The sequence below is a fragment of the Phacochoerus africanus genome, chromosome 6, assembly GCF_016906955.1.
Source record: "Phacochoerus africanus isolate WHEZ1 chromosome 6, ROS_Pafr_v1, whole genome shotgun sequence".
Classification (NCBI taxonomy): domain Eukaryota; kingdom Metazoa; phylum Chordata; class Mammalia; order Artiodactyla; family Suidae; genus Phacochoerus; species Phacochoerus africanus.
Genome location: NC_062549.1, coordinates 96,151,124 through 96,177,961, shown reverse-complemented (window position 1 = coordinate 96,177,961; position 26,838 = coordinate 96,151,124). Strand labels below are relative to the sequence as shown.

The 26,838-nt window shown below is 56.2% G+C and overlaps 2 protein-coding genes across 3 annotated transcripts in view; both read left to right on the top strand.

Annotated features, from left to right (window-relative positions):
- Positions 1-18,878, top strand: part of INTS3 (integrator complex subunit 3) — a 41,029-nt gene extending 22,151 nt beyond the window's left edge. Inside the window, exons 8-30 of one of the 2 annotated variants that reach the window (XM_047784552.1) lie at positions 953-1,082; positions 2,379-2,476; positions 4,257-4,448; positions 5,346-5,433; positions 5,928-6,007; positions 6,445-6,536; positions 6,880-6,986; positions 7,717-7,836; positions 8,194-8,323; positions 8,738-8,792; positions 9,018-9,121; positions 9,676-9,720; positions 9,920-10,039; positions 12,238-12,391; positions 13,396-13,464; positions 14,034-14,109; positions 14,565-14,678; positions 15,024-15,072; positions 16,119-16,286; positions 16,610-16,710; positions 16,847-16,919; positions 17,107-17,263; positions 17,383-18,878. In XM_047784552.1, coding sequence (XP_047640508.1) covers positions 953-1,082; positions 2,379-2,476; positions 4,257-4,448; positions 5,346-5,433; positions 5,928-6,007; positions 6,445-6,536; positions 6,880-6,986; positions 7,717-7,836; positions 8,194-8,323; positions 8,738-8,792; positions 9,018-9,121; positions 9,676-9,720; positions 9,920-10,039; positions 12,238-12,391; positions 13,396-13,464; positions 14,034-14,109; positions 14,565-14,678; positions 15,024-15,072; positions 16,119-16,286; positions 16,610-16,710; positions 16,847-16,919; positions 17,107-17,263; positions 17,383-17,460 — 2,400 coding nt within the window. In that variant the 3' untranslated portion in view covers positions 17,461-18,878. Of the gene's footprint in view, positions 1-952; positions 1,083-2,378; positions 2,477-4,256; positions 4,449-5,345; positions 5,434-5,927; positions 6,008-6,444; positions 6,537-6,879; positions 6,987-7,716; positions 7,837-8,193; positions 8,324-8,737; positions 8,793-9,017; positions 9,122-9,675; positions 9,721-9,919; positions 10,040-12,237; positions 12,392-13,395; positions 13,465-14,033; positions 14,110-14,564; positions 14,679-15,023; positions 15,073-16,118; positions 16,287-16,609; positions 16,742-16,846; positions 16,920-17,106; positions 17,264-17,382 lie in introns of those variants that run through there. The other variant, XM_047784553.1, reaches the window with a different exon arrangement.
- Positions 18,879-19,372: 494 nt separating this feature from the next.
- SLC27A3 (solute carrier family 27 member 3) lies at positions 19,373-24,203 on the top strand. The gene is made up of 10 exons (XM_047784554.1): positions 19,373-20,204; positions 20,556-20,765; positions 21,104-21,262; positions 21,854-21,978; positions 22,244-22,438; positions 22,546-22,636; positions 22,754-22,952; positions 23,194-23,291; positions 23,420-23,550; positions 23,866-24,203. Exons 1-10 carry the CDS (start codon positions 19,574-19,576, stop codon positions 24,040-24,042), a joined length of 2,016 nt encoding a protein of 671 aa, XP_047640510.1. The 5' UTR covers positions 19,373-19,573; the 3' UTR covers positions 24,043-24,203.
- Positions 24,204-26,838: the final 2,635 nt, after the last annotated feature.

Genomic DNA, 26,838 nt, shown 5'->3' with positions numbered 1-26,838 from the left:
TCAGCTTCGTGGACACTGTTGCACAGCACACCAGAGACATAGGCTGTCTTGTGTGCCTGCTGTTATGTGACCCTCTGTCACCTCCCTTCCTGGGTAACTGCCATGGTCAAGTACCATTGTGAATTGTCTACTGCCAGCTCTCCTGAGAGAGATCCTAGAGTTAAACTCTCATGCAGTGGCCACTAGCCACATGTGGAAATTTTTTGTGTGTGTGTGTGTGTGTGTCTTTTCTAGGGTGCTCCCGCAGCATATGGAGGTTCCCCGGCTAGGGGTCCAATTGGAGCTGTAGCTGCCAAGCCTATACCACAGCCACAGGAACGCTGGATCCGAGTCACATCTGCAACCTACGCCACAGCTCACGGCAACGCCAGATCGTTAACCCACTGAGCAAGGCCAGGGACCGAACCAGCAACCTCATGGTTCCTAGTCGGATTCATTAACCACTGCGCCGCAATGGGAACTCCCAACATGTGGAAATTTAACTTCATTGGAATTAAATGAAAATTTAAAATTCAGTCTTTTAATTAAATGAGTTACATCTCAAGTGCTCATGAGCCACATGTGGCTCGTGGGTATCCTTTTGGACAGCACAGGTAGAGGTCATTTCTGTTACCCTAGAATGTTCCGTTAGACCAAGCAGGTTATAGGGTGAGGTATCTGGGACTCACCCTACCAGCCTTAGCCTTTTGGAATCTTCGTCTCCCTGACCTGGATGGGAACAATTCAGGGAGGAGAGGGCAGCAGTTTAATGTGAAAGCCAGTAGGGCTTGAGCAAGTGTCCAGTAACCTCTCATCCTTGATTATCAGTCCCCTGATCAGCTTGGAGCCAGTCCCTTGGTTCCAGAAGAAATCATATAATCCCTTGGACCCCTTGTTCCCCATCCTCCCCGCAGCAGGTACCCAATCCATATTCTTACTCTCTTTCGCGTCTCCTGCCGCCCACCCCGTCTAGTTTATGGAATGTTTGATGATTGGCCGGGACCTCGTAAGGCTGCTTCAGAACGTTGCCAGGATACCAGAATTTGAACAGCTTTGGAAAGATATAATCCATAACCCTCAGGCCTTGAGTCCTCAGTTCACAGGTAAGGAAGGGTTGGGGTACGCTGTCCTTGAGAGGTGGGAGGTCAGTATGTACGTGTTGTTGGAATCAATAGGGCAGAGGCTGGTGGATAGGAGAGGCATTGGTGCTCAGATTTAGGATGCCTGGGACTGGGCAGGCCCTGCCAAATGCAGCTGGATGTGGGCCCACAGAGGTACCCAGAAGAGCATGTGTGCAAGGTTCCCAGACAGCTCCTACTTGGCAGACTCCCGCTGTCATTTAAGAAAAAGTGAGACAGAACCGTAACCCACCTCCTCCTCTCCTGGCAGCTCTTTGGCTCAAGAGGTGAGTTGATGACCAGTTTCCAGCTTCACTGAGTCTGTCAGGGAGTCAGAGGTCAGCTCGTGAGACTGAGTCAGCAGAGGGGCTGAAATTAGTCCTGGAAGCAGAGGCTCCTCCCCAGGAGCAGTCATGCCACTGAATTCTCAGGAGCCAGCTTGGCCAAAATCCTTTTCAGGGGGAGGGACAGACTCTCTGGGTGCCTCCCCCAGCCAGGCCCTTCTCACATCCCTTTCCCCTTCCCAGGGTCCTGCTTACGGTCTGGACTGTTACCGTACAGCTTTGCTCCCCACTCCCCCTCCAGCGTGTGTGCGCATGTAATGCAAGGGCAGGAGCCTAGGACCTGGGGAGTTAGCAACGAAGAGAAGAAAGCCCCTGGTTCCACCTTATATTCACTGCTCTTACATTGCACATGTATTGAGTTGTGTTGAGTGCCTGCTGTGCGCTAAGCAAGTGTATGTTAACGCATTTGATCCTTGGACACTCCTGTAAGATGGATATTTTACTTCCCATATTTACAGATGAAGAAAATGAGGTTCAAGGAGATTAAATAATATGCCCGAGGCCACACAGCTAGTGTCAGAGACAGGATTTGGATCCAGGTCTGTCTGACTCCAGAGCTCGTGCTTATGCCACCACACCTCACTGAGCCTGGGACCCAGTGACGAGACCTTTAGGAGCAAGAAGAGAGGCTAGGGTTTCCCATATTTCCCCCCAACTTTCTCACATGTTGCCACCTGGAATAATGGGAGTAGGGGGCTCTGACTGGCCAATGGAAGAAAGGAATGAATGTGCCTGGGTCCCGGGGATGGTGGTTGGCTGGAGCAGATCTTACAGGTGCTGGCTAGACCCCCAGCCTGTGCCTGTGCCTGTGCCTGACCTCTCTAGGTCAGCTCTTAGAAGTTCCCCAGGAGCAAGACCACTTGCCATCATTCCTGCCTTCTGTTCCCTCTGGTGCTCAGTCTTCTATCTTTTCTCTTCCTTCCCACACTTGATTCAGGTATCCTGCAGCTTCTTCAGTCAAGAACGTCCCGGAAATTCCTAGCATGTCGTCTGACCCCGGACATGGAGACTAAGCTCCTCTTCATGACATCCCGGGTAAGCTCCTCCTGCCGCAGGAAGAGAAGCTGCAGGCGCTGGCTGGGCTTCTTCATTCACCTGTGGCTGGTTACTGACTGGCCGAGCGGTGCTGCGAGGTGCTCAGTAAGACAGATAACAGTGCCGTGTCTTGTGAGGCTATCTAACGCGGCCATTAAACCAATACTTGTACACAAATAATGTCATGTACAAGTGTGAAATGTGCTGTCAGCGGGTAGAGAGAGTGGTCATTTTGGGTGACCCATGACCCCTCAGGAAGAGAGCTGCAGCCTTTTGGTGCCCAAACATGGCTACATTATGGCAGCATTGCTTGAGGAGCATGTTAAAAATACATCTTCCGGAATCTCACTCACCCAGAGAATCTGTCTGAGGAACCTGTATTTTTAACAGACTTTCCAGGCAGCAGCTCCTCTGCAGCCAGTCTGGGGTTGGGAAAACACTGTTCTAGCCAACTTTCGGTTTCCCAAGTCATCCAGAACTGTCTAGATCTGGGCCGTCCCATGTGGTAGCCGCTAGCCACATGTTGCAATTTAAATGTTAAAATAAAATTGAGAATGTAGTACCTCTGGAGTTCCTGCTGTGGCCCAGTGGGTTAGTGGTCTGGCTCCCTAACCCGTTCAATCCGTGGCCTGGAACAGTGGGTTAAGGATCTGGCATTGCCACAGCTGCGGCTTGGATTCGATTCCTGGCCCAGGAACTTCTGTATGTTGTAGGTGTGGCAAAAAAAAAAAAGAAAAAAAAATAGTCCTCAGTTGGAATAGCTAGCTGTATTTTTAAGTGCTCAGTACTCATCATTGTTGCAGAAAGTTCTGTTGGACAGTGTTTCTTTAGTTTTTTTTTTTTTTTAAACCCTTCTGCTCTCTGTGTTAGTTGAATTGGGGTATTACAAGAGGAAAACTAGGAGTTCCCGTCGTGGCTCAGTGGTTAATGAATCCGACTAGGAACCATGAGGTTGCAGGTTCAATCCCTGGCCTTGCTCAGTGGATTAAGAATCCAGCTTTACCATGAGCTGTGGTATAGGCTGTAGACGCAGCTCGGTCTGGTGTTGCTGTGACTGTGGTGTAGGCTGGCGGCTACAGCTCCGATTAGACCCCTAGCCTGGGAACCTCCATATGCCATGGGAGAGGCCCAAGAAATGGCAAAAAAAAAAAAAAAAATGCAAGAGGAAAACTAGATCTTTCCTCTTAGGGGGAGCACTTGCTGCAAGAAGGTTTGGAGAGTCTGTGTCCTTTGGATAATGATCCTGTTAGGTCATTCAGCCTCAGGACGCTTTTGGTCAGTGCTGAGTAGTGAATAGCATTTTTTTTTTCTTTTTAATCTTTTGTCTTTTGTCTTTTTAGGGCCGTACCCATGGCATATGGAGGTTTCCAGGCTAGGGGTCTGATCAGAGCTGTAGCCGCTGGCCTACGCCTCAGCCACAGCAATGCCGGATCCGAGCCATGTCTGCAACCTATACCACAGCTTACGGCAACACTGGATCCTTAACCCGCTGAGCAAGGCCAGGGATTGAACTTGCATCCTCACAGATACTAGTTGGGTTCATTAACCACTGAGCCACTCCGGGAACTCCGTGAGCAGCATTATTTTAAATCCAGAAGCCTCTAAATCAGGATGTCTTCCCAAAGGCGGGGGACTTGAGAGACAGTGTGAATTAGCGAGTAAGTCGTAAGAAGAAATTGAGGTCTGAGCTGAGCCTGGAGTAGAATGGTGCCTGTTTTCTTCTGCCCAGAGACCCTACCCTCCCTTCCCAGTTTTTCTTTCTAATGTCCCCTTCCCCCAGGTGCGGTTTGGTCAACAAAAGCGATACCAGGATTGGTTCCAGCGCCAGTACCTGTCAACCCCAGACAGTCAGTCTCTGCGCTGTGACCTCATCCGCTACATCTGTGGGGTGGTCCACCCTTCGAATGAAGTGCTGAGTTCAGACATCCTGCCCCGATGGGCCATCATTGGCTGGCTCCTGACCACGTGCACGGTGAGGGGCCAGGCCCTGGAAACGCAGCTGCGGGGTGGTGCAGGGCCCCTCTTTGCCTGTGTTCGTGTCTCCATGCTTCTCCCTGGCTCCCTGGGCCACCTGACCCCGAGGGCCCTTTTATTCTCTTCCTCCTGAATGTCTCCACCTTCGTGTCTCCTGAAGTTCCCGGGCTCATCTCCACCTTCACTGCCAGTCCCCAAGCCTGGCTTTCTGAGGCGTCCCCGTCTTTCCTGTCAGCTGCCACAAATGATCATTGCTCTGACTTGTTTCTCTCATGGATTCAGGGCTGGTGTCCCTTAGACCCTCACTTCCATGCCTTTTGGCATCAGCTCTGGATACTTCTCTTCTCCCAACGTAGTGATTCCGCAGTGGAGTCATTTCCTTCCCAGTGTTTCCTCCCTGTGCCTGGGGTGGGAAGCTCTTCTCTGGCATCTAGCTGCCCTCTGACCTCTTCTGACAGGGATCCCCCTCCCCCGACTGACTGGGTCCTTGGAATGTGCTGATTCAGATACAACAACAGGCTGTTCCTAAGGGTCTTTCCTTCAGGAATGTGCCTGGGAGCTCAGCGAGGGCAGCCCAGGGGCTGGTCTGAGTGTCTCAGCTCAGAGGGGAGCAGGGGACTCCCAGGCGCGGATGTTGTCGCTGTGGGACCAGGGATGTGCTGTGGGCGCCTGAGAACCCGGGCTGATCCCTAGCCCCTTGCTTGGTGAGACCATAGGGTGCTCACAGTCATATACGGATTTGGGTGCTCTTCGCCCAGTGGGGGTGTCACCTGGTCTCACTGGAAACTGAATGTCATAGGCAGAGCAGTTACGTGGGCCCTGGAATCTGCCTTGGGCTTCTGAAGGGACGGGAGCTGGTTGATGAAACTAGCCCTCTTTTTTCCTTTCTTTTCAGTCAAATGTCGCCGCCTCTAATGCCAAGCTGGCTTTGTTTTATGACTGGCTGTTCTTTAGCCCAGACAAGGATAGCATTATGAACATAGGTATGTGACCGGGACCAGGCAGCACCACTCCCCACCCCCAGGCCCCGCTGCCTGTTCTCAGCGATAGCGGCCTAGATGTCAGGGCAGCTTATCTGGGAGCAGTTCCGTTGTTCCTCCTCAGTGTTCCCTTGACCTAGAAGGAAAATTGCTTTGATGAGGCTGAGGGATCCTTCCACCCGCTTCACCCCATCGCCTTATTTATGCTTGGGCTTCGAGTAGGGAGGGCCTAGGCAGAGAAAAAGGCTGTGCTGTCTCCTGCTTTTCCTCTCCTGCTGTCTCCCTCCTCCAAGCTGAATGCTGGGGACAAGAGGGGAGATGAGAGCTGCCAGCTGTTTGGGGGGTTGTCTGCTTTTGGGTCTGCTCCACGGGGCTAGGGGGGCAGGGGGAGAGATGTAGCTTTCTCCGGAGCCATTCATGTGTATCGATACCTCGTTTTATGGAGCTGGAAACAGACTGTCTGATATGGGGGGACCCTTTAATTCCACATCCTCCAGAACCAGCCATCCTGGTCATGCATCACTCCATGAAGCCCCACCCAGCCATCACTGCCACACTCCTGGACTTCATGTGCCGTGTAAGTGCCATCACCCTTTGCTGCCCCCATGCCTGCGTGAGCAGGGTTAAGTGTGCGTCCCTTCTAACCTTGTAGATCAGTGAATAGGTCTTCCCAGTGCCCTTTGGCTGTGGAGCAAAAGTGGGTCAATGTCATAGCCCCTCTCTCCCAAGTTAGTGAGCACTTCTCTTCTCTGTCTCCAGTTGGATTTTTCCATGCCTCCACGGGGCTTCTCAGCCTCAGAGGTGATTACTTAAGGTAGAATCCGGTCTCCTCGAGGAGCAGCCAGGTCGAGCGAGAGTCTCCCTGTTGGGCAGTGCAGAACAATCAGGACCATCTCAGCCATACTTCCCAGTGTCTCCTGATTAAAACTGAAGCAGCTTTTTAGATCTAATTCAGCAGAACACTCTGGATAGAAAGTCCTGTGCTCATTCTTTGGTCCTCCTCTTCCCTTCCAGATCATTCCCAACTTCTATCCGCCATTGGAGGGCCACGTGCGGCAGGGCGTCTTTTCCTCCCTCAACCACATTGTGGAGAAACGGGTCCTGGCGTAAGGACTTCATGTGTCTGTGGGGTGGGCTGGGGGGGTGTTTTCTCAGTTTTCACCAGGTCAGGCACATCCAGGTACTGCTCTGTCCGCGCTGACCCCCGCCCTTGAGAGCTATAAAAAGTACTGCTCCACCTCGGACTGCAAGGCACATGTCCTCTTGACTTGTGGAGGAGTTTCTCTCTAGCAGGGGGCTTCAGATGTCTTCCCGAGGCCCTGGTGACCCTTCCCAAGGATCCGAGTATGGCCCAGTTGTACCCGTTGGGCTCGGACCTACTTGCGTGCCTCTGTGTTGCGTGAGGAGTGAGGAGCTCTGGGGTTGACCTTCATTCCTGTTGCCCATTAGGCATTTGGCTCCCCTGTTTGACAACCCAAAATTGGATAAGGAGCTTCGGGCGATGCTGCGGGAGAAGTTTCCTGAGTTCTGCAGTTCGCCCAGCCCGCCTGTGGAAGGTATGGAACCCGCCCACTCCATCACCTGTTTGAAAAGAGGGAGGGACACATCGGGGCGCGCAGACTCGAGACCTGTTCGGGATGTCATCTCTGTGCAGGGCTCCACCTCGGGGACACTGTCCGTTTCAGTCTTTCCTTCCCCAGTTCCTCCTTTTATTCGTTTTTGGATCATCTTCCTTGGTTCTTCTCCATCTAATCGTACCTGATTTTCACTGAGCTCTCTTGCTCTCTTAATTCCTGCTTTTTCCCTTAACTAACCTCGCCTCGGTAGGTAGAAGGCTTTCATGGGGTGTATGTTTATCTCACTTCAGCTCTGCTGATCTCTTCTCTCTTCCCAGCCTTGTGCCCTGGCCTCTGGTGAGGAGGTGTCACGTTGGGTCTCAAATCTCGCTTCCAATTCCAGACAGACAGACAGACACACGCGCACACACACTTCCTTTTTGTTTTGGGGTAAGGGCTTAGGCCAAGCAGAGCTTCCCAGGTGAAGAGCACTTCGACACTCACTGAACCTGAGCTGAGCATAGAGGAGCCAGGTCCTGCGCTGCTTTCACTCCTGGCAAACCCCCCCTGAAAGCCGTGGATGCTCGAGGACAAGCTCTCTGTCCTTCCAGGGTCCATATTCCGTTTAGGTGGTGAACTCCTTATTCTCCCACTTGCCCTCCAGTCTCCCCTTCCCAGAAGCATGGGACACAGGAGGCCATTAAATGCCCTGTCTTTCTTTACTCCCAAGTCAAAATTGAGGAGCCAGTTTCCATGGAGATGGACAACCACATGTCAGACAAGGATGAGAGTTGCTATGACAACGCCGAGGCAGCCTTCAGTGACGATGAGGAGGATCTCAACAGCAAAGGTGAGGCTGGCAGCATAGGCAGTCAGGCTCAGGTTAACCCCAGGAGGACTAGTTGGCAAGAGCAAGGCCTCCTGCCTCTGTCACCTTCGCCCCTCTGAGTTAGTTTTGTTAACAGGGTTACTGGGTGAGACTCCAGGGAGCACATGCCTGCATTTGGCACTGAAGCAAGAGGGAGAAAGAAGTAGTCCCTGCCCTCGTTTGCGTCTCAAGGCTGGGGCACGCACACAATCAGGCACTCATAGCTCTGAGTGCATGGGGCACACCCAGTGCGTGTGAGGAGACCCAGACCGTTCAGGGGGCTGTCTCTGCTTCTCATGTCTGGGCAAAGTGACTTCTGTCCGAAAACACTCCCTTCAGGAAAGAAGAGAGAGTTTCGCTTCCACCCGATCAAGGAGACAGTGGTGGAGGAGCCAGTTGATATCACCCCTTACCTTGACCAGCTGGACGAGTCCCTGAGGGACAAAGTCCTCCAGCTACAGAAGGGGAGGTGGGTGCCGGCCCTGCTCTCAACCTCGGGAGGTGCAGCCCCGGGCTGCTTGGTGGGTGGGGGCGGGGTGTGGAGAGGTGGTCGAAGCTGCTTGGGAGCTGCCTTCTGCAATTTAGGCTGGAGGGTGTGGGCTGGGAGGGGAAAGCCCTGTTCCCCAGCATCCCAGGATCTCACTCCAAGGCACTGAGTAGAAAGCTCCTGAGACCCCCAGCGGTCGGTGAGGATTTCCCCTCTGTGGGCCTCTGCCCAGAGAGCAGCAAATTCCTTCCTAACCCCCCGCAGCAGCCCAGCTTCCCACAGAGCTCCTTTGTTTTGCTGTGTGCACGTGAGTGTGCTTGTGTGTGTTCTGGGTGTGTGTCCTGCCCTCTGCTATCATTTACGTCCCTGAGATTTCCTCTCCCTTCTGCACTGCAGTGATACAGAGGCCCAGTGTGAGGTCATGCAGGAAATCGTGGACCAGGTCCTGGAGGTGAGGAGGAACTCACCCCTTCAGGGAGGAAGCCTTCCAGCCCGCTCAGCTTCGGCCCCCAGGCAGCTGACTCCCTCCCTCCCCTCCCCTCAATGGGTCCCCTCCGATGGGGGAAGGGGCCTGCTGAGCCTGGAGGTGGAAGCAGAGGCGTTCAGAGGCTGTGGGCAGTGGGGGCAGTGAGCTTTGGGTCGGACGGTGATGTCCCCTCCTCATCTCACCCCCCAGGAAGACTTTGACTCGGAGCAGCTGTCTGTCCTCGCTTCCTGCCTGCAGGAGCTCTTCAAGGCCCACTTCCGGGGGGAGGTGCTGCCCGAGGAGATCACTGAGGAGTAAGGCTCGTCTTTCCTGACCGGCTCCCCCCACCAGGCCTCAGGAGCTGGAAGGATGCTCTTGTGGCCTGGCTGGGGACTTGAGAAAAGTCACCTCTTCACTTGTTTTTATTCTCACACACTGAGTCATTTAAACAAGGGTTCGTTTCTGCCTGCTGAACCCGAGACGGGGGGGCGGTGGACTAGCTGCCCACCCTGTGTGGCCCGCCCCGGCAGCCCCAGCCTTTGCTGCTTCAGGTGGGCTTGGACCCTTTCCTGGAACCTCCCTGAAGGGCAGGAATCTCAGTTTCAGTGACGACAACCCAGATTCACCTGTTAGGAACCAGATCTCTCTACGAGCAAGCCCTGGGGTGCCTTTGGTAGAAAAGGAGCAGGCTGGCATTTAGCCTCCAGCTGGCCCTCCATGAAATCTGCTGGCGGCCCCCCCTTCCCCCCCTCACCCCATGAACTGTCATGTGTTGCCCCCCCTCTCGTAGGTCCTTGGAGGAATCTGGCGGGGGGGGGGGGGGCTTCCTCCCCTCCATGGACTGTCATGTGTCACCTTGCTCTTATAGGTCCCTGGAGGAGTCTGTGGGGAAGCCTCTATACCTAATATTTAGGTAAGCATCCAGCTGTAGGAGATGCTACTCTGCTGTCCACCCTCCCTATCAGCCTGCATATGCTCCTGTCCTGGGTAGTGGGGCTCCCTTTCCAGAAAGGGGGGGTGTGCAGTGGGCACAGAGCCATGCCCCCCAGAATCGCCATAGAGGAGTCTGTCCTAAGAAGAGCTCTCTCCTCTCCTCCCATCTCCCCCTCCAGGAACCTCTGCCAGATGCAAGAAGACAACAGCAGCTTCTCTCTGCTTCTGGATCTTCTCTCTGAGCTATATCAGAAGCAGCCCAAGATTGGCTACCACCTGCTCTACTACCTAAGGGCCAGGTGGGTGTGGTCCCTACATAAGAGGGACCCTATGATGTCAGGGAGTTCCCGTTGCAGCTCAGCAGGTTAAGACCCTGACTAGTATCCAGGAGGATGTGGGTTTGATCCCTGGCCTCGCTCAGTTGTTTAAGGATCCGATGGTGCCTTGCTTGAGCTGTGGTGTGGGTGGCAGACGCGGCTCGGAGTTGACATAGCTGTGGCTGTGGTATAGGCCAGCAGCTGCAGCTCCACTTTGACCCCTTGCCTGGGAACTTCCATATGTTGCGGGTGCAGCCATAAAAAGACAAAAAAAAAAGATGTCAGGAAACATCCTGGAGAGCCTGTCTCCTCCATATGCTGGTTCCCCACCATCCTTGGCTGTCTGCATCAGGGTCTGTGTGTGCGTGTGTGTCTGAAGGTATGTGTTAATAACACCTTCAAAGTGTACAGTTGAGTGATTTTTTTGTATATTCACAGGGATGTACGCTATTATTACGGTCTCGTTTAGAGCATCTTCATTACCCCAGAAAGAAACCTCATACCCAGTCGCAGTCGCTTTCCTTTTCTCCTTTTCCCTCTGCAACTGCTCGTCTCCTTTTCTGTCTCTGTAGCTTTATTTATTCTCGATAGTTCATGTAAATGGAATCATACAGTGTTTGGTCTTTCATGACTGGCTTTTTTCACCTAGCCTAGGAACACTGTCGAGGTTCCCTGTTCCGGCGTGTATCTGTATTTCACCCCTTCTCAGGGCCACATGAGACTCCATGGGATGGATGTACCACAGCTGGTTTACCCACTCATGCGCCGACGCACAGAGCGTGGTTTCCCCTTTTTTGTCTGTTGGGAATAGAGCTTCTGTGAACCTTCATGTACAATTTTTTTTCGCGGACACATGTTTTCAATTTTCCTGAGTATATTACCTAGGAGTAAACATGCAGAGTCCCGTGGTAACTGTTTTGAAATTTGAGAGAAAGTGTCACACTGTTTTTGGAAGTGACCGCACCCATTTTACGTTCCCCCCAACAGTGTGTGAGAGTCCCGACTTCTCTGCATACTGCCCAACAGCCCAACACCTGTTGGCTTTTTTTTTTTTTTTTTTTTAAATAGTTTTTGGCCATCCTGCAGCATATGGAGTTCCCCTGCCAGGGATCAGATCCGAGCCACAGTTGCAATGCCAGATCTTTAACCCACTGTGCCGGGCCAGGGATCGAACCTGCATCCCAGTGCTCCCAAGACACTGCCAGTCCCATTGTGCCACAGCAGGAACTCCCACCTGTTGGCTTTTGATGATAGCCAGGTTGATGGATGTGAAGAGGTATCTCATTGTGGTTTTGATTGGCATTTCCCTAGTAGCTAGTAATGTTGAGCATCTTTTCATGTGCTTTTTATTGGCCATTTGCACATATTCTTTGGAAAAAATGTCTGTTTGAATCTCTATTTTTTAATTAGGTATTTGTTTATCTTGTGGACTTAACTGTTCTTCAGATATTCTGGATACAAGTCCCTTATCAAATACATAGTTTGCAAATTTTTCCTCTCACTCTGTGATTTGACTTTTCACCTTCTTGTAGGTATCTTTTGAAACACAAAGATTTTTGGGGGGGGGGGGTTGTTTGTTTCGGCTTTTTTTGGGGGGGGCCACACCCAAGGCATATGGAGGTTCCCAGGCTAGGGTTCCAATCGGACCTGTAGCCTCTGGCCTATGCCAGAGACACAGCCACAGCCACGTGGGATCCGAGCCACAGCTGTGACCTACACCACAGCTCATTGCAACGCCAGGGATCGGACCTTCGTCCTCATGAATGCTAGTCAGATTTGTTTCCACTGAGCCACGATGGGAACTCTTAAGAGTGAAGGTTTTTGTATATGTGTAAAGTAGGGTTTCCATGTATTACTGCTGTCATTGCTCAGAACCCAAAAAGCAGTAGAGAGGCTTTCTGTACCTTCACCTGAGCCCTCTCTCTCCTGTTCTTGACTCTTAATGGGTAGTAGCTTCCTAATGTGGTCTGAACCCTTTGTGGGGCCCTGGGGAAAGATGGGGAGAAAGAAGGGTGTCTCCTGATCCAGTACGTTGCCACGGCCTCGCGGAGGGCAAAGGAGGGCCATGTGATGGATCAGTCCCAGGCACCCAGGACCGCACAGGGATTCTAGGTGGGGCTCTACCTAGGGGATGTTTGGGCTGGGGGCTGGGTCAGGCTGAGGCCCAACTGGTCTTGCAGCAAAGCCGCCGCAGGAAAGATGAATCTGTATGAGTCATTTGCCCAGGCCACCCAGCTGGGTGATCTGCACACCTGCCTGATGATGGACATGAAGGCCTGCCAGGAGGACGACGTGCGGCTGCTGTGCCACCTCACACCGTCCATCTACACAGAGGTCAGTAGCTGTCTGTGTCCGTGCGGATGGGGAGCCGTGCAGGCGGGCTCTCGGGAGACTGCGTTATCCCGCTGCACCAAGCTTGTCCCTCCTCCCCCATCCCTGCTAGCCTCCCTAGGCCTTTTCTTCCCGCACCACAACCGTCCCCTCCTGCTTCTCCTTATCAAAGTGAAACATTTCTAAAACCCCCAGGGTTCTTGTCACGTGAGTTGGGGCCTAGGCCTGTACACTTGCATCCTCGGACCCAGCATAGGGCCTCCAGTCATCGGTGTCCAGGTCCCAGGCCCTCCTGCTGTCTGACGGCGCAGCCTCCGGTTCTCTCCAGTGGCTCTAGGACCAGGGCCTCTGTAGTGGAGACTCAGCTTTCATTTCCCTGGTTCGCTAACCCTCTCCTCTAGGAACTGGGCCACGGGAGGCGGTATAAGTTCCTCCTCTCAGCGAAAGTTCCCAGGAACAGGGAAATCGGCACAGCGTGTGGCTGGACAGGAGGAAGGGCAGGCAGCCCTCAGCCAACAGGGATGTCAGCCAAGCGCTCAGGGGAGGAGGGGCGTGGGTGCCCAGCTCCCTCCCCGGTGAGCTGCCCCTCCAGAAGGGACCCTGCCTGCCCCACACCCCACACCCACCCCCACACACACACTCCCTACACCTTTGCTTCTTTGGCAAGAGTCCGTGTAGACTGGACTTCTCTGTGGCCAAAGATGCAAATGCTCATCCTGTCACCACTCTACACACAGCTAACTGTACGCACCCAGCCCCTTTCAGCTCCAGCCCTGTCCTTGCCACACACGCAGGGTTTGTACACGCAAGTAACTGAACTTGGGTTTTTTAAGGTTAGAGTGCCAGTGTCAGAGCTGTTGGAGCTTGGTTTAGGGGTTTACCTGAGGACCCCTTGCCTGGCTAGGCACCCTCCCTCAGTGTGTGCTAGGCAAAGGGGATGGGCTGTGAGGGTAAAGCTAAGGGGCGCCCTCTGGACTCCTGCCTGCCCTGCCCTCTTTTTCCTCCAGTTTCCAGACGAGACCTTGCGGAGCGGGGAGCTGCTGAACATGATCGTGGCTGTTATCGACTCAGCGCAGGTGAGCACGGAGCTGTCACCCGAGCGGCCTGAGGGCCAGGCCTGGGAAACGGGGCTCTGCCTCCCCCATGGCCCGCAGGCAGGAGCCTCTGCTCACCGGCCCCCTGCTCCTGCTCCTGGCTGTCACCCTGCTTCTGCTGCTCCTCTCCACTCGGTTGCCTCATCCCCAGGAGGAAGCTGAGCTTGCAGGAGCCCTTCTTCCTTTGCTTTTCTCCTTCCGAGACCTGCAATCCAGCCATCCAGGGCCCTGTCCTCCTCAGCACAGGCTGGGGTGATCCGAGGCCCAGGTGACCTCCCAGTGGGGAGGTTGCCCATTCCACCACTGCCATCAGGATGTGAGGGGTGGTTTTTAATTACTTTTCGCTCCAAATAGGCCTGAGAAGCCGGTTGCTCCTCTGCCAGTCCCCTTCAGCCTTCAGAACCCCTGGCATCCATCGGGTGCCTTTTTCCCCTGTTCCTTTAAAACTAGGTTTTCATTCCTCTGATTTTCCCCCAATGATCCCTCCTGCCTGTCCTTCCGTGGCCTCTTTTAGAACCAGTGGGTTCTGCCTTCTCTCTCCTCGCCTTTAGCTCCAGGAGCTGGTCTGCCATGTGATGATGGGGAACCTGGTCATGTTTCGGAAAGACTCGGTCCTAAACATCCTCAGTGAGTGAGCGGGGCCTCAGGTGGCCCGGCAAAGGAGAGGGTGGCTGCCCCATGGGCTTTGTAGTAACAGAAAAGCTGGGTCTGAGGCTGAGAGTGGGCTGGAACATGGTGCCACCGCTGTGTGGTCTCAGGCAGTGTCTGTCCGGATCTCTGGTGCTTGCTCTGTAAATTGGAAGGACGTCCCCTTGGTCCTTCGGCCTCGGGGCTAAAGGAAATACAGAAGTTTTATGAAGGCTTTGGAAATAAGCCTTGTGTGGAAAGAGCAAGGATCTACAGTCTTAGGTTCACTCTCCCTGCCTGGGGTGCTGGCTGGCTGTCAGTGGATTAGCTCTGTGTGTGCGTGCGTGTGTATGCCTGTGTGTGTGTGTGTGTGTGTGAGAGAGAGAGAGAGAGAGAGAGGGAGGGAGGGAGGGAGAGAGAATATGAATGAGTGTGTCTCTTCTCTGTCTCCTCAGTCCAGAGCCTGGACTGGGAAACCTTTGAGCAGTACTGTGCCTGGCAGCTCTTCCTGGCCCACAACATCCCCCTGGAGACCATCATCCCCATCCTGCAGCACCTCAAGTACAAGGGTGAGCAGGGTTGTGGGAACACAGGGGAGAGGACACTCCCGGTCCAGCTGCTGCAAGGCTTGGCCTCTGGGCTGCTTTCCTGAAGAGCCCAGGTCCACTGCTCCCTCCTCACAGGCGCTGCTGCTCTTCAGAGGGGCCCTGCAGGCCCACAGTGAGCCAGGCACCAGGCTGGGGCTCAGGGGGCTCCAGGCTGCATAGGAGTGGATCAGGGAGGGGATGGCTCTGCCTGGTTTCTTGTTGAAGATTATCTTTGCTCCTTCCAGTGGCTCTTGGTTGGGGGATGGGTGCCAGGGTTTCTTCCTGCAATTCCGCATTCCTCTGAACAGCCTCTACCCTCCCCCACAGAGCACCCAGAGGCCCTGTCCTGCCTGCTGCTTCAGCTCCGCAGAGAGAAGTGAGTTCCGCCCTTGGGGGCTCTTCCATCCCCAAACCCAACACACCAAGTGATGCTGCCGGATCAAGGGCACCTGTCCCCTCTGCTCATGTTTTTTCCTATTGTTGACATCTGCTCATTCTGCCCTTCCCCCAAAGTGATTTACAAATAAGCAGCTCCCTTGGGACCTGGGCTTCCTCTCGGCTTTACCCCCCTGCCCACCAGGAGCTGCCCTCAGAGGTGGAGACCGGACATCCCTGTTTCCTGCTGCCACAGTGATTCTAACCCCCCCGATGGCTCCTGCTCCCCTCCCCCACCCTCCTGAGGCCACCACATGCTAACCCGAGGGGAGGAAGGGTCGGGGAGGAAGGGTCGGAGCAGACGGGTCACACACTGTCCCCTCGCTCAGCCTGTGCTCGTGCCAGGGGCGGGCTGTAGAGGGAGAGAAGGCAGCGGCCCCTCCCTCTGCCACTGGCATTTCTCCAACGGCCCCAGATAAATGGGCCAACAGCTGTGTGTCTTTTCCTTCCTACCTTCTTTCCTTCCTTCCACCTTTTCTCCTCTCTTGTCTGAAAGCCTAGAAATGGTACACAGTGTCCTAAAGGAAGTGGGAAGGCCAGAGGGCTGTGTGGGGCTGTGGCTTCTCAGCCCCCTGCCCTTTACTGTCCTCAGCCTGGACACCAGGGTGGCCCAGAGCTCTGGCGGGGCGGGGCTGGGGGAGCGCTCACACCGCACACGCTTGCCCTTTGGTCTCCCTGGCCCCCCTGCTGACTGTTCTGGGCCAAGTGGGGAGTGGGCCTCCTTCTCGGCACACACCCAGGCATGTGCACCTCCTACTGCTGCAGCAACCGCGGAGTCTCACTTCTCGTCCCCTGGCTCCCGCAGAGGATGAAACCGGGCATTCCTTGGCCCAAAGAGAAGAGGGAGAGGGATGTGAGAGTAGGAAGCTACCGCAAGCTTGGGGTGGGGCAGGGGCGGGGAGGCTGGGGTTGGTGGGGGGAAACGTCGGTGGGCGAGCTCCAGGGAATCCTGGGGACAGCTGTGTGAGCAGCGTGCCCTCCCGCCAGGCCCAGCGAAGAGATGGTGAAGATGGTGCTGAGCCGGCCCTGCCACCCAGACGACCAGTTCACCACCAGCATCCTGAGGCACTGGTGTATGAAGCATGATGAACTGCTGGCTGAGCACATCAAGTCCCTGCTCATCAAGAACAACAGCCTCCCCCGCAAGAGGCAGAGGTAGGCCCCTCCAGGCCAGGCTGCCCACCTTCCCCTGCGGCAGCAACAGGGCGGTCCCTGCCTGGCTGGTGGGTGACATCTAGTGGTGTGATGCTGCCTGGCATGCAGGACCACTGTGGCCCCTTCCCCCTTTCCTAGTGGACCGTCTTTGGCCCCCGGTCTCTGCACACCCCCTTTTCCCTGCCTAGCCTCCTCCCAGCCCTCCTGTCCCCTTCTCTGTACCGGCTGCCTCTGTCTTAGGAGGAACCCCCATGGGGGAGGGGGTCCGGCTCCTGGAGCCCTCACCCCAAGCTCAGACTTGGGCTCTCGTGACTTGCCCGCAGCCTGAGGAGCTCCAGCAGCAAGCTGGCCCAGCTGACTCTGGAGCAGATCCTAGAGCACCTGGACAACCTGCGTCTCAACCTGACCAACACCAAGCAGAACTGTACGCTTTGCTGCCCCTCTGAGCCCAGCGCGTGCGTGGTGCTGCCCTGGCTCAGACCACCTGTGGCCCCGGGTGGGGGCGGCTCCCCGGCACCTCACTGTGCCTCCTTCTAACTCTCCGTTCCTTCTCTGTCTAGTTTTCAGCCAGACCCCAATTCTGCAGGCTCTGCAGCATGTCCAGGCGAGCTGTGACGAAGCCCACAAGATGAAGTGAGGCTCCTTGCGCTCTTGGCCTCAGGGAGTAGCTGGAGAAGGCCTGGGGCGGGGCCCTGCCTGGGACTCAGGATCAGCAAGACCATGGGGTTGAAAACAAATGGAGACCCTGGCAAGGGGCAGAGAAAAGGCTGGGGGACAGCCGCGGGGCCAGGACGCCCACCTCCGGGGTTCTCTCCCTCAGGTTCAGCGATCTCTTCTCCTTGGCCGAGGAATACGAGGATTCTTCCACCAAGCCACCCAAGAGCCGACGAAAAGCAGCTCTGTCCAGCCCCCGAAGTCGAAAGAATGCCGCCCAGCCCCCCAATGCTGAGGAAGAGTCAGGCTCCAGCAGTGCCTCGGTGAGACCCCCTGGCCAGGCACCCAGCCGTGCACAGGAGGAGAAGGAGAGGTGGGGTGCGGGTGGAGCTGGGGCCAGCAGCTGCGCAGGCTGGTGATTCCCTCCCTGCATCTCTTCCAGGAGGAAGAAGACACCAAACCGAAGCCCACCAAGCGGAAACGGAAAGGGTCCTCTGCAGTGGGCTCTGACAGTGACTGAGGCCCCGGGTCTCCCCTGCCGCCCCAGTCGGACTGCCCCCTCCCCTCCTTGGTGAATCAAAGGTTAACAGGGCTGGGGAGATGCCGGGGAACATCCTGTCCCCATCCCAGAGCTCCCCTGTGAGAAGGACGAGCTGCCTCCTCCAGCCCGGCCTGAGAAGCTGCCATGCGGCCCCGGCGCCTCCTCCCTCCTCTCTGGGGCCTGCAGCCCCCCGACACACTGCTGCTCCCACTGAAGCCAGAGGCCGTACACAACCTGGACTGCGGTGGACGCCTTCAGCCCCTGCCCCCTCCTGCAGCCTCCCCAGAGGCTGTTTCAACAGAGAAGAGAAATGGCAAAGGGGCAGCTGGCCGGAGAGGTTAGACTGAAAGTGCAAACGGTGTGCGGGCACTCTTCCGCCTTCCCCCTCCACGTCTTGATTTGCTCTGAACAGGCATTTTATAGTGGCCCTCCGTACATCAGTCATGAAATGGGCATTTAATCTGTGACATGATCAAGTCACCTTCTCCTCTCCATGGGGCAGATGCAGAGGCCACAGCCCCACCTGGGATGCCCTGGAGGCTTGTGTTGGCCTGAGGTTGGCACTTTGAGCCCAGGGAGTCCCAGAGACATGTTCCACAAAACTGTCAAGAATGGTCCCATTTCCTTGGTTCTGTTTCTTTTTTCTTTTTTTTTTTTTTGGCAGAGATAATCGAATTTTTAAAAGTTGTTTTTAAATGACAATAAAACAAGCCAGAATCTCTTTCGTGCCGGAGTTGCTGCCCCCACTTACTCTGTGCATGTACAGGTGGTCTCCATTTAATGGGCACCCCGCCTCGTGGCTTCACAACTCCCCCCCGCCCCCCACCTCCTTGTCTGGAGCAGGAGGGCCTTGGCTTTACCCCCATCCTCTTGCTGCCGCGGGCAGTGCAGGCCAGACACTGGGCTGTCCAGGCAGAAGTTAATGCTGACACCATCTCCCAAAGGCTGTCTTGTCCTTAGCCATCTCTCAGTGTTATATGCCAGTGCTTGCCAACTGCTGGAGAGGACTAGGTCTTGGGCGGTGAGAGAGGCTCCCAGCTCGGATCTTAGAGAGCAGAAGCATATCTAGTGGAGAGGGCTCAGACACCTGGAGAAGGAACCCGCCACAGTCTGGCCACCTGCCCAGCCAGGTGTACCAGCAAAGAGCTCCTTGGCTATGCTTTTGTCCCGCTGCTGTCCTGGGAGGCTGGGTGGCAGGCTGAGGAGAGAGGTTTGGGCTGACTTCGGACAGCTCCTCCTATTCAGCCTGCAAATTTGTCTTACAGAACCCCGGTTCTCCCTTCCCTCAAAGCTGCTACAACTTTCTTTGAAAGTCTAAACTGCCCGAGGCCTCCTTTTTTCCTTCCTCTCTCCTTCCCCGGTTTCCTCTGCCCCAATTAAAATCAGGATGGAAAGCATTCACTGGCTGGCCCCAGTTATTGTACCTTTGCCCAAAGGGACGGGCCTCTGCGCCACGGCCCCTCCAGAAATCTGACTGAGCCTCCACCTTTCCCCTACTTAACCCCACCTATCTCCTGGCGCGGCGGCGGCGGCGGCGGCGGCGGATGGAGGGAAGGCTTGGGTCTGGCTGTCCTGCCGGGACTTGCAGCACCATGTGGGCAAGGGGCCGAGTTCTTCAGTCTCTTCTGGGAGAGAGCAGCGTCACCCTCCTATCACGAGTGAAAATGGGATGAGAGGGAAAGACAGACTTGGATCCTAGCGCCCTAGCTCTCTGGCTGGGAGCCCCAAGTCCAGCCAGATGCCTAGATCTTCCTAGAGAAAATCGGAACGGGACCAGACCCTGAGACTGAGGGAAGGCGGGAGCAAGCCCGAGACCTGGTAGGGTGCGGGGAGGGAGCGCGCCTGGGGCGGAGCGTAGCTGTGGGGAGGGCCGGGCGTGCGGGGCCGTCCCCCACTAGCACTCCTCCGGGGCCTCTGCTCTCGGCCCGAGGGGAGGGGGGCTGGGTGGGAAGGGGCGTGTGCCAGCGCGCGCGCTCCCGGGACGGAGAGGTCTAAGCGCTAGAACCAGCGGCCTCAGTTTTGTAGAAGGGAGCATCGGGGCAGTCTGTGAGCGGCTGGGGCCAGACAGGACCGAGTCGAGGGAGCGGGCACCATGGCCGCCTTCCTGCTGCTACCCCTGCTGCTGCTGCTGCCGCTGCTGCTGCTGCCGAAGCTGCGCCTCTGGCCGCAATTGCGCTGGCTCGCAGCAGACTTGGCCTTCACTGTGCGCGCCCTACGCTGCAAACGGGTCCTTCGAGCGCGTGCCCTGGCCGCGGCCGCAGCCAACCCGGAAGGTCCCGAGGGGGGCTGCAGCCTGGCCTGGCGCCTGGCGCAGCTGGCCCAGCAGCGCCCGGCGCACACCTTTCTCATTCACGGCGCGCGGCGCTTTAGCTACGCGGAGGCCGAGAGCCAGAGCAACCGGGCTGCGCGCGCCTTTTTGCGCGCGCGAGGCTGGGACAGAGGGTCTGGCGGGGGCGGCGGCACACGGGGCGCCGGGGAAAGCCAGTGGGCGGCGGCCGGAAGCGGCGCGGCGCGGGCCGGGCGGGAAGGGGACGGCGCGGCACCTCTGGCACCTGGGGCCACCGTGGCGCTGCTGCTCCCCGCCTGCCCAGAGTTCCTGTGGCTCTGGTTCGGGCTGGCCAAGGCCGGCCTGCGCACCGCCTTTGTGCCCACTGCTCTGCGCCGGGGTCCTCTACTGCACTGCCTCCGCAGCTGCGGCGCCCGCGCGCTCGTGCTGGCCGCAGGTAAGACTGGAGCGCTCGACAGTCGGGGGCGAGGCCAGCCACGGAAAGGGGCGTGTCGGGGGGGCCGAGAAGAGGGGGGCTTGGAACCCGCCCGAAAGCTTTCCCTGGGGCTCGGAAAGGGTGGGGAAACGAGTCTCCCGGTTTTCGAAGGGATGGAGCTGGGTCTCTGGTTCCCCAAGGATTTCCGTAGAGTTGGGCTCCAGGTCCCAGACTCCTGAGGGGACGTCTGTACTCTTCAGCCTCACCCGGGAGCAGTGCGAGTGGGGTTGGGGGAGCGAACAGGGCAAAGGGTGGGGAAAGCTTCTGGAGAGTGGTTAGAGCCATGGAGCTACGCTTTCCCACCTCATCCAGAGTTCCTGGAGTCCCTGGAGCCCGACCTGCCGGCCTTGAGAGCCATGGGCCTCCACCTGTGGGCTGCAGGTTCTGAAACCTATTCGGCTGGAATCAGCGATTTGCTGGCTGAGGTCTCGGCCGAAGTGGATGCGCCAGTGCCTGGGTACCTCTCTGCCCCCGAGAACATAATGGACACGTGCCTGTATATCTTCACCTCTGGCACCACAGGTGAGAGCTGGTCACGATGTTTACCTCCCAGAAGCTAAAGCCAAGGAAGGCAGGGGCCTGGGAACGGGACCTGTGACCTCCTCAGCTTCTCGGCCACCCCTCAAAGCCCCAGGAGAGGTTGTTCATCCCAGTGGCCATATCCTGCCTTGCCAACCCTCCCATCCCTCTCCACCTCCCTGAACTTCCCACATTTCTAGGACAGCCTGGCTTGCCTTCTCAGTTTCAGTCTTGCCTCTGCCTCTTGCTGGGGGAAACCCTGCAGGGGCAAAGAGAGAGACAAAACCTGGAGCTCAGACCCTTCTCCTGATCTCTCGCCACCGCCACCCTCTGCCCCACAGGCCTCCCCAAGGCTGCTCGGATCAGTCATCTGAAGGTCCTGCAATGCCAGGGGTTCTACCAGCTGTGCGGTGCCCGCCAGGAGGATGTGATCTACCTTGCCCTCCCACTCTACCATATGTCTGGCTCCCTGCTGGGCATCGTGGGATGCTTGGGCATTGGTCAGTCTTCCCTTCCCCAACCCGGCTTTTGGCCCTCTGGCAGATGTTTATATCAGCAGACATTTATTAAGTAGCTACTGTGGTGTGCTTCACTGGGGTGCTTCCTGAGTTCTTCAGGGTAGAGAATCCAGAGGAAGGAGGAGGCAGGCCCTCCTCACCAGGAGCTCCTGGTTCAATGGAGACGTGTCACCTGCACTGACCTACAGGCTAAGCAACTAGGGCGGCCATGCAGTTAGCAGAAGGCCAGGCAAGGGGGCAGCAGGCGGTCGGGGGGGGGGGGGGGTGGCGGTGCTGTGTCAGCCCAGGAAGAGGCAAATGGAGAAAAGGGTTGGGATTTGGGGGCAGGGTTCCAGGATGGACTGCTTGGGGATGGGAAGTGGGGAGAAGACATTAGCCTCTCCAAATCACAGGGGGGCCAAGCTGGCCTGTGGAAAGTGTGCCTGTCACAGCCAGGCCTTTCTAGGGACCTGGCTACAGGGAAGGCTGGTGTCAAGGAAGGAGTGGGGCGGTTCAGGACTCCCTGCCCCCACCAGCTCTTAACTTCCCCTCCTTCCTCCCTCCCCTCCCTCCCGGATTCTCGGATTCTCGCAGGGGCCACGGTGGTGCTGAAGTCCAAGTTCTCAGCTGGTCAGTTCTGGGAGGACTGCCAGCAGCATAGGGTGACGGTGTTCCAGTACATCGGGGAGTTATGCCGATACCTTGTCAACCAGCCCCCGGTGCGTGGGCACAGATCCTGGGCAGAGCCACAGAGGCAGGGAGATGGGCAGTGGGCAGAAGCTACTGGAACAGTTGTCCGGGGGTGGGAGGGAGAGGAAGGAAGGGGAGGGGGAGGAGCCTGGAGTGGTAGGACTCGAGGGGATGCTTAGGGCACCTGAAGGAGGTCACAGTGGAAGGGGTTTGAGGGCAATGGGAGACAGGGCTTCACTTAGGGGAGCTGGCATCGGCGTTGAAGCTCCCACGCCCTCTCCCGACGTGTCTCAGAACCAGGCAGAGCATGGACATAAGGTCCGGATGGCGGTGGGCAGCGGGCTGCGGCCAGACACCTGGGAGCGTTTTGTGCGGCGCTTTGGGCCCCTGCGGGTGCTGGAGACCTACGGACTGACGGAGGGCAACGTGGCCACTTTCAACTACACGGGCCAGCGGGGCGCTGTGGGGCGCGCTTCCTGGCTGTACAAGGTGAGTTGCAGGAGGAAACTGGAGACCCTGTGGAACAGTGCAGGGGCTGGTGGGGAGGGGGCTCGTGCACCTGAAATGACCCAGTGCCTGGGTCTCCCTTCCCCCAGCATGTCTTCCCCTTCTCTTTGATTCGCTATGATGTCACCACAGGGGAGCCGGTTCGGAATACCCAGGGGCACTGTGTGGCTACATCTCCAGGTTCGTGCCCAGATCAGGGGAGCTGGCAGATGAGGATTGGACTTGGAGAGTGGGGTAGGGGGCAGGAGGCTCTGGGCAGGGTGGGCAGCCACCCCTGACCCCCGGTGACTCTGCCAGGTGAGCCAGGGCTGCTGGTGGCCCCCGTGAGTCAGCAGTCGCCGTTCCTGGGCTACGCTGGGGGGCCAGAGCTGGCCCAGGGAAAGCTGCTGAAGGATGTCTTCCGGCCTGGGGATGTTTTCTTCAACACTGGGGACCTCCTGGTTTGCGACGACCAAGGCTTTCTTCGCTTCCACGACCGTACTGGAGACACCTTCAGGTATCTGTCTCACGTTCTCCTTCCTCTCCTGGGCATCTGATCACTGTGACCCCCAACTCCCCAGACCTCAGCTCCCTCATCTCCTGTCCCTACCCAGCTCCTCACCGGACCTCTCCTCTCCAGCCTCCTAAACACTTCATCCCCGAGAACGCCTGGCACCTCGCCCTCATCCCTGACCTTGTTCCCTCCCCATCGAGCGCACGAGGCCCTGACCCGGTTGCCAATCTCTGCTCTCTGGCAGGTGGAAGGGGGAGAATGTGGCCACGACCGAGGTGGCGGAGGCCCTGGAAGCCCTGCATTTTCTTCAGGAGGTGAACGTCTATGGAGTCGCTGTGCCAGGTGCCCGGGCATGGCGGGGGCAGGGGCTGGGGGAGGGACCTAGCCCACCAGCTCGAAGTGGGCACAGGGAGCGTGAGGCCTCGCGCTGGTCAGCCCCTATGGCTGACCCTGCCCCACACATCCACCAGGGCACGAAGGCAGGGCTGGGATGGCAGCCCTGGTTCTGCGTCCCCCACACTCTTTGGACCTCGTGCAGCTCTACACCCACGTTTCTGAGAACTTGCCACCTTATGCCCAGCCTCGATTCCTAAGGCTCCAGGTAACCAGCCACTTGTCCTCCAACCCTGTACCTCACCCCACAGATCTGCAGCAGGCAGTGGCCCCTAAACCCCACAAAGGGACCCCCGCATAATACACCCTGTGAAGAGAAAGAGCAGTTCCTTCCCAGACGCCTGCTTTTCACTCCCTTCACCCCTGGCTCCTCCTTTTCCCTGTTGCCCCCTCCCCTAAACCCTGACTTCATCCCCACCCCCTTTCCCCAGACCTGCCCGGCAACAAAACCCAGGCAATTCCCATGATCCCCTGGGGCAGATGCGCCTTCCTTCAGCTCCCTTGGTCGCCTCCCCCTCCCCAGGAGTCTCTGGCCACCACAGAGACCTTCAAGCAGCAGAAGGTTCGGATGGCAAAGGAGGGCTTTGACCCAAGCACGCTGTCTGACCCGCTCTACATTCTGGACCAGGCCGGGGGTGCCTACCTGCCCCTCACACCTACTCGGTACAGTGCCCTCCTGGCCGGGGACCTGCGCATCTGAGGGCCCCCACACCAGCACGCCTGAGGGAGGGACCTTGTGGGGGGAGGGGTATTGCAGGTGTATCGGCTGCTGTCAGGGACCTTTGCTATACCAGATTTGTCATTTTTATTTTGTAATAAATGTAACCCGAGCCAAGCTGGCTCTGTCTTTCCGATCCACAATATTCTTCCCCGACTGTGGAACTGCTTTTCTCTCTGATACTTCCTCCCGGCACCGAGCCACAGGCACCATCACCCTGACTTTATGTGGGCGGGAGCTCAGTGTCTGGACCTCAGTGTTTTTCCTCTCAGGTAACCCCAGGTGATCCTTGTCCTCGGAAAACCCCTGGTGATTGCCTGACGTCTGTGCTCATGTGTATCCTGTCGCAGTTTCACTCCCTGAGTGCTGGGCCCCCACTGCTCTCTGGGGAGCTGGAGGACCCAAGGGGTTGGCTTAAGTGGCAGAAGTGGACAGAGGCACAGAAACGCTGCCCCCTGTGGCCAGCGGAAACCCCTCCACAGACTCAGGTGTGTTTGGGGCCTGGGGGAGGTTCTCACCCTGGTAGAACAGAGGTTTAATCAAACCTCTGTGGGGGCAAAGGGTGCTCTGGATGGGAGTTCCCGTTGTGGCTCAGTGGTAACGAATCCAACTAGTATCCATGAAGATGCAGGTTCCATCCCTGGCCTCGCTGAGAGGGTTAGGGATCCAGTGTTGCCATGAGCTGTGGTGTAGGTCGCAGATGCGGCTCGGATCCCATGTTGCGGTGGTTATGGTGTAGGCCGGCAGCTGTAGCTCCGATTCAACCCCTAGCCTGGGAACCTCCAAATGCCACAGGTGTGGCCCTTAAAAAAAAGGTATGCTCTAGATGCCCGCCCCTCTTCCCTCACAGCTGGCTTTGATAAGCAGATCAGTGAAGGGGAAGAGTGGGTCCACTCAGCCCCCCAACTCAAATGTTCCTAATTTTACCTACTCATAGGCCCACATTCCCAGAAGTAGCAGCCCAGGTGGGGGCCCCTTAGGTTCTGGGGAGAGTTTGACTGAAGCAGGGCTCAGAGGGCAGGTATGTTGTGGGGTGGGCAATCGAAAGAAAAAAGGTGGAGTTCCCATCGTGGCTCAGTGGTTAATGAATCCGACTAGGAACCATGAGGTTGCGGGTTCCCTGGCCTCGCTCAGTGGGTTAAGGATCTGGCGTTGCTGTGAGCTGTAGTGTAGGTTGAAGACGTGGCTTGGATCCTATGTTGCTGTGGCTGTGGTGTAGGCCGGCAGCTGTAGCTCCATTTGGACCCCTAGCCTGGGAACCTCCATATGCCGCGGGTGCGGCCCTGGAAAAGACAAAAAAAAAAAAAAAGAAAGAAAAAAGGCCTCCCCTTGGCCCCTGAATGAGGTGTTTAAAAAGTTAGTCATATGGAGTTCCTGTCCTGGCTCAGTGGTTAACAAATCCGACTAGGAACCATGAGGTTGTGGGTTCAAGCCCTGGCCTCGTTCAGTGGGTTAAGGATCTGAAGTTGCCGTGAGCTGTGGTGTAGGTTGCAGACGTGTCTCGGATCCCACGTTGCTGTGGCTGTGGTGTAGGCCGGCGGCTACAGCTCTGATTGGACCCCTAGCCTGGGAACCTCCACGTGCCGTGGGAGAGGCCCTAGAAAAACAACAACAACAACAAGTTAATCATCTAAAAGTTTTAAATGATGAAATGGCTGCTTACCTTAAAACTAAATCCCCCTTGGTTTTAAGCTGTGGGTCCTCAAAAATTTCTACTACTTTCCTTTGGGTTATCTTTCCCCTTCCAGCCCCCCTCAACATGAGAGGTTCAGAGATGCACCCTGTGACCAACTTTGGGTCCCTATGGTTAACCCTCCTGTTCCAAAATGTGCAGCTTGGCCCACCCACCTTCCACCAACGAACCCAGTTCAGCCTCACCGACAGACTAGAAGCACACACAATCCTTGTTTCATTTCATCTAAATCTGTGCTTTGCAATACAGTAGCTGCCCCGTGTGCCCAGTGAGTGCTTCAAATATGGCTGGTCTGTAATGAGTTAGGCTGTGAGTGTGCAGGTTTCAAAGACTTAGCACCAAAAATAAAACATTTCATTAATAGTTGTTCTGTATTGCTTACATGATGAAATACAATTTTTATTTATTTATTTTTTGGCCACATTCACGGCTTACAGAAGTTCCTGGGCCAGGAATCGAACCTGAGCCATACCAGTGATAATACCGGATCCTTAAGCTGCAGAGCCACCAGGGGACTCCTGAAATAATATTTTGGATATACTGGATTAAGTAAAACATATTAAAACACATCTTACTTATTTTTGTTTTTAAATGTGGCTACTAGAAAATACAGAATTACAGATCAGATACACTATATTTCTACAGAATAGCACTGGTCTAAATCCTGTCCTCACACCTCCCTCTGCAGACCCATAAATACCAAGTGTAATAAGTCAGCTGGCCCTGTATGATGCCTGCTTTTGAGCAGCTGCACTTTAGCAAGGACAGTGAGAAGAGGGGCTTCTATTCCAAAGCGCTGAGCCGGGTGGCTGGGGCTGGCACACTGCCTTCCAGACAGAGCCTATAAAACTAGTGCTAGAACTTGAGAGCTGCAAGAAGGCACACTTTGGATCCAAAATAGTTAGGTTTTCCATTTAGCACAATTAAAAATAAAGGGGCATTCTCTTGTGGTGCAACAGGTTAAGGATCTGGCATTGTTACTGCAGCAGCTTGGGTTGCTGCTGTGGTATTGGTTCAGTCCCTGGCCTAGGAACTTTCAAATGCCACAGGTGTGGCCAAAAATTTGTTTTAAATAAAAATAAAGG

Coding starts and splice junctions, on each gene's coding strand:
- SLC27A3 (XM_047784554.1), top strand. CDS start 19,574: ATGGCCGCCTTCCTGCTGCTACCCCTGCTGCTGCTGCTGCCGCTGCTG. Junction 20,205..20,555: donor CGCGCTCGTGCTGGCCGCAG/GTAAGACTGGAG, acceptor CACCTCATCCAG/AGTTCCTGGAGTCCCTGGAG. Junction 21,979..22,243: donor ACCTTGTCAACCAGCCCCCG/GTGCGTGGGCAC, acceptor GACGTGTCTCAG/AACCAGGCAGAGCATGGACA.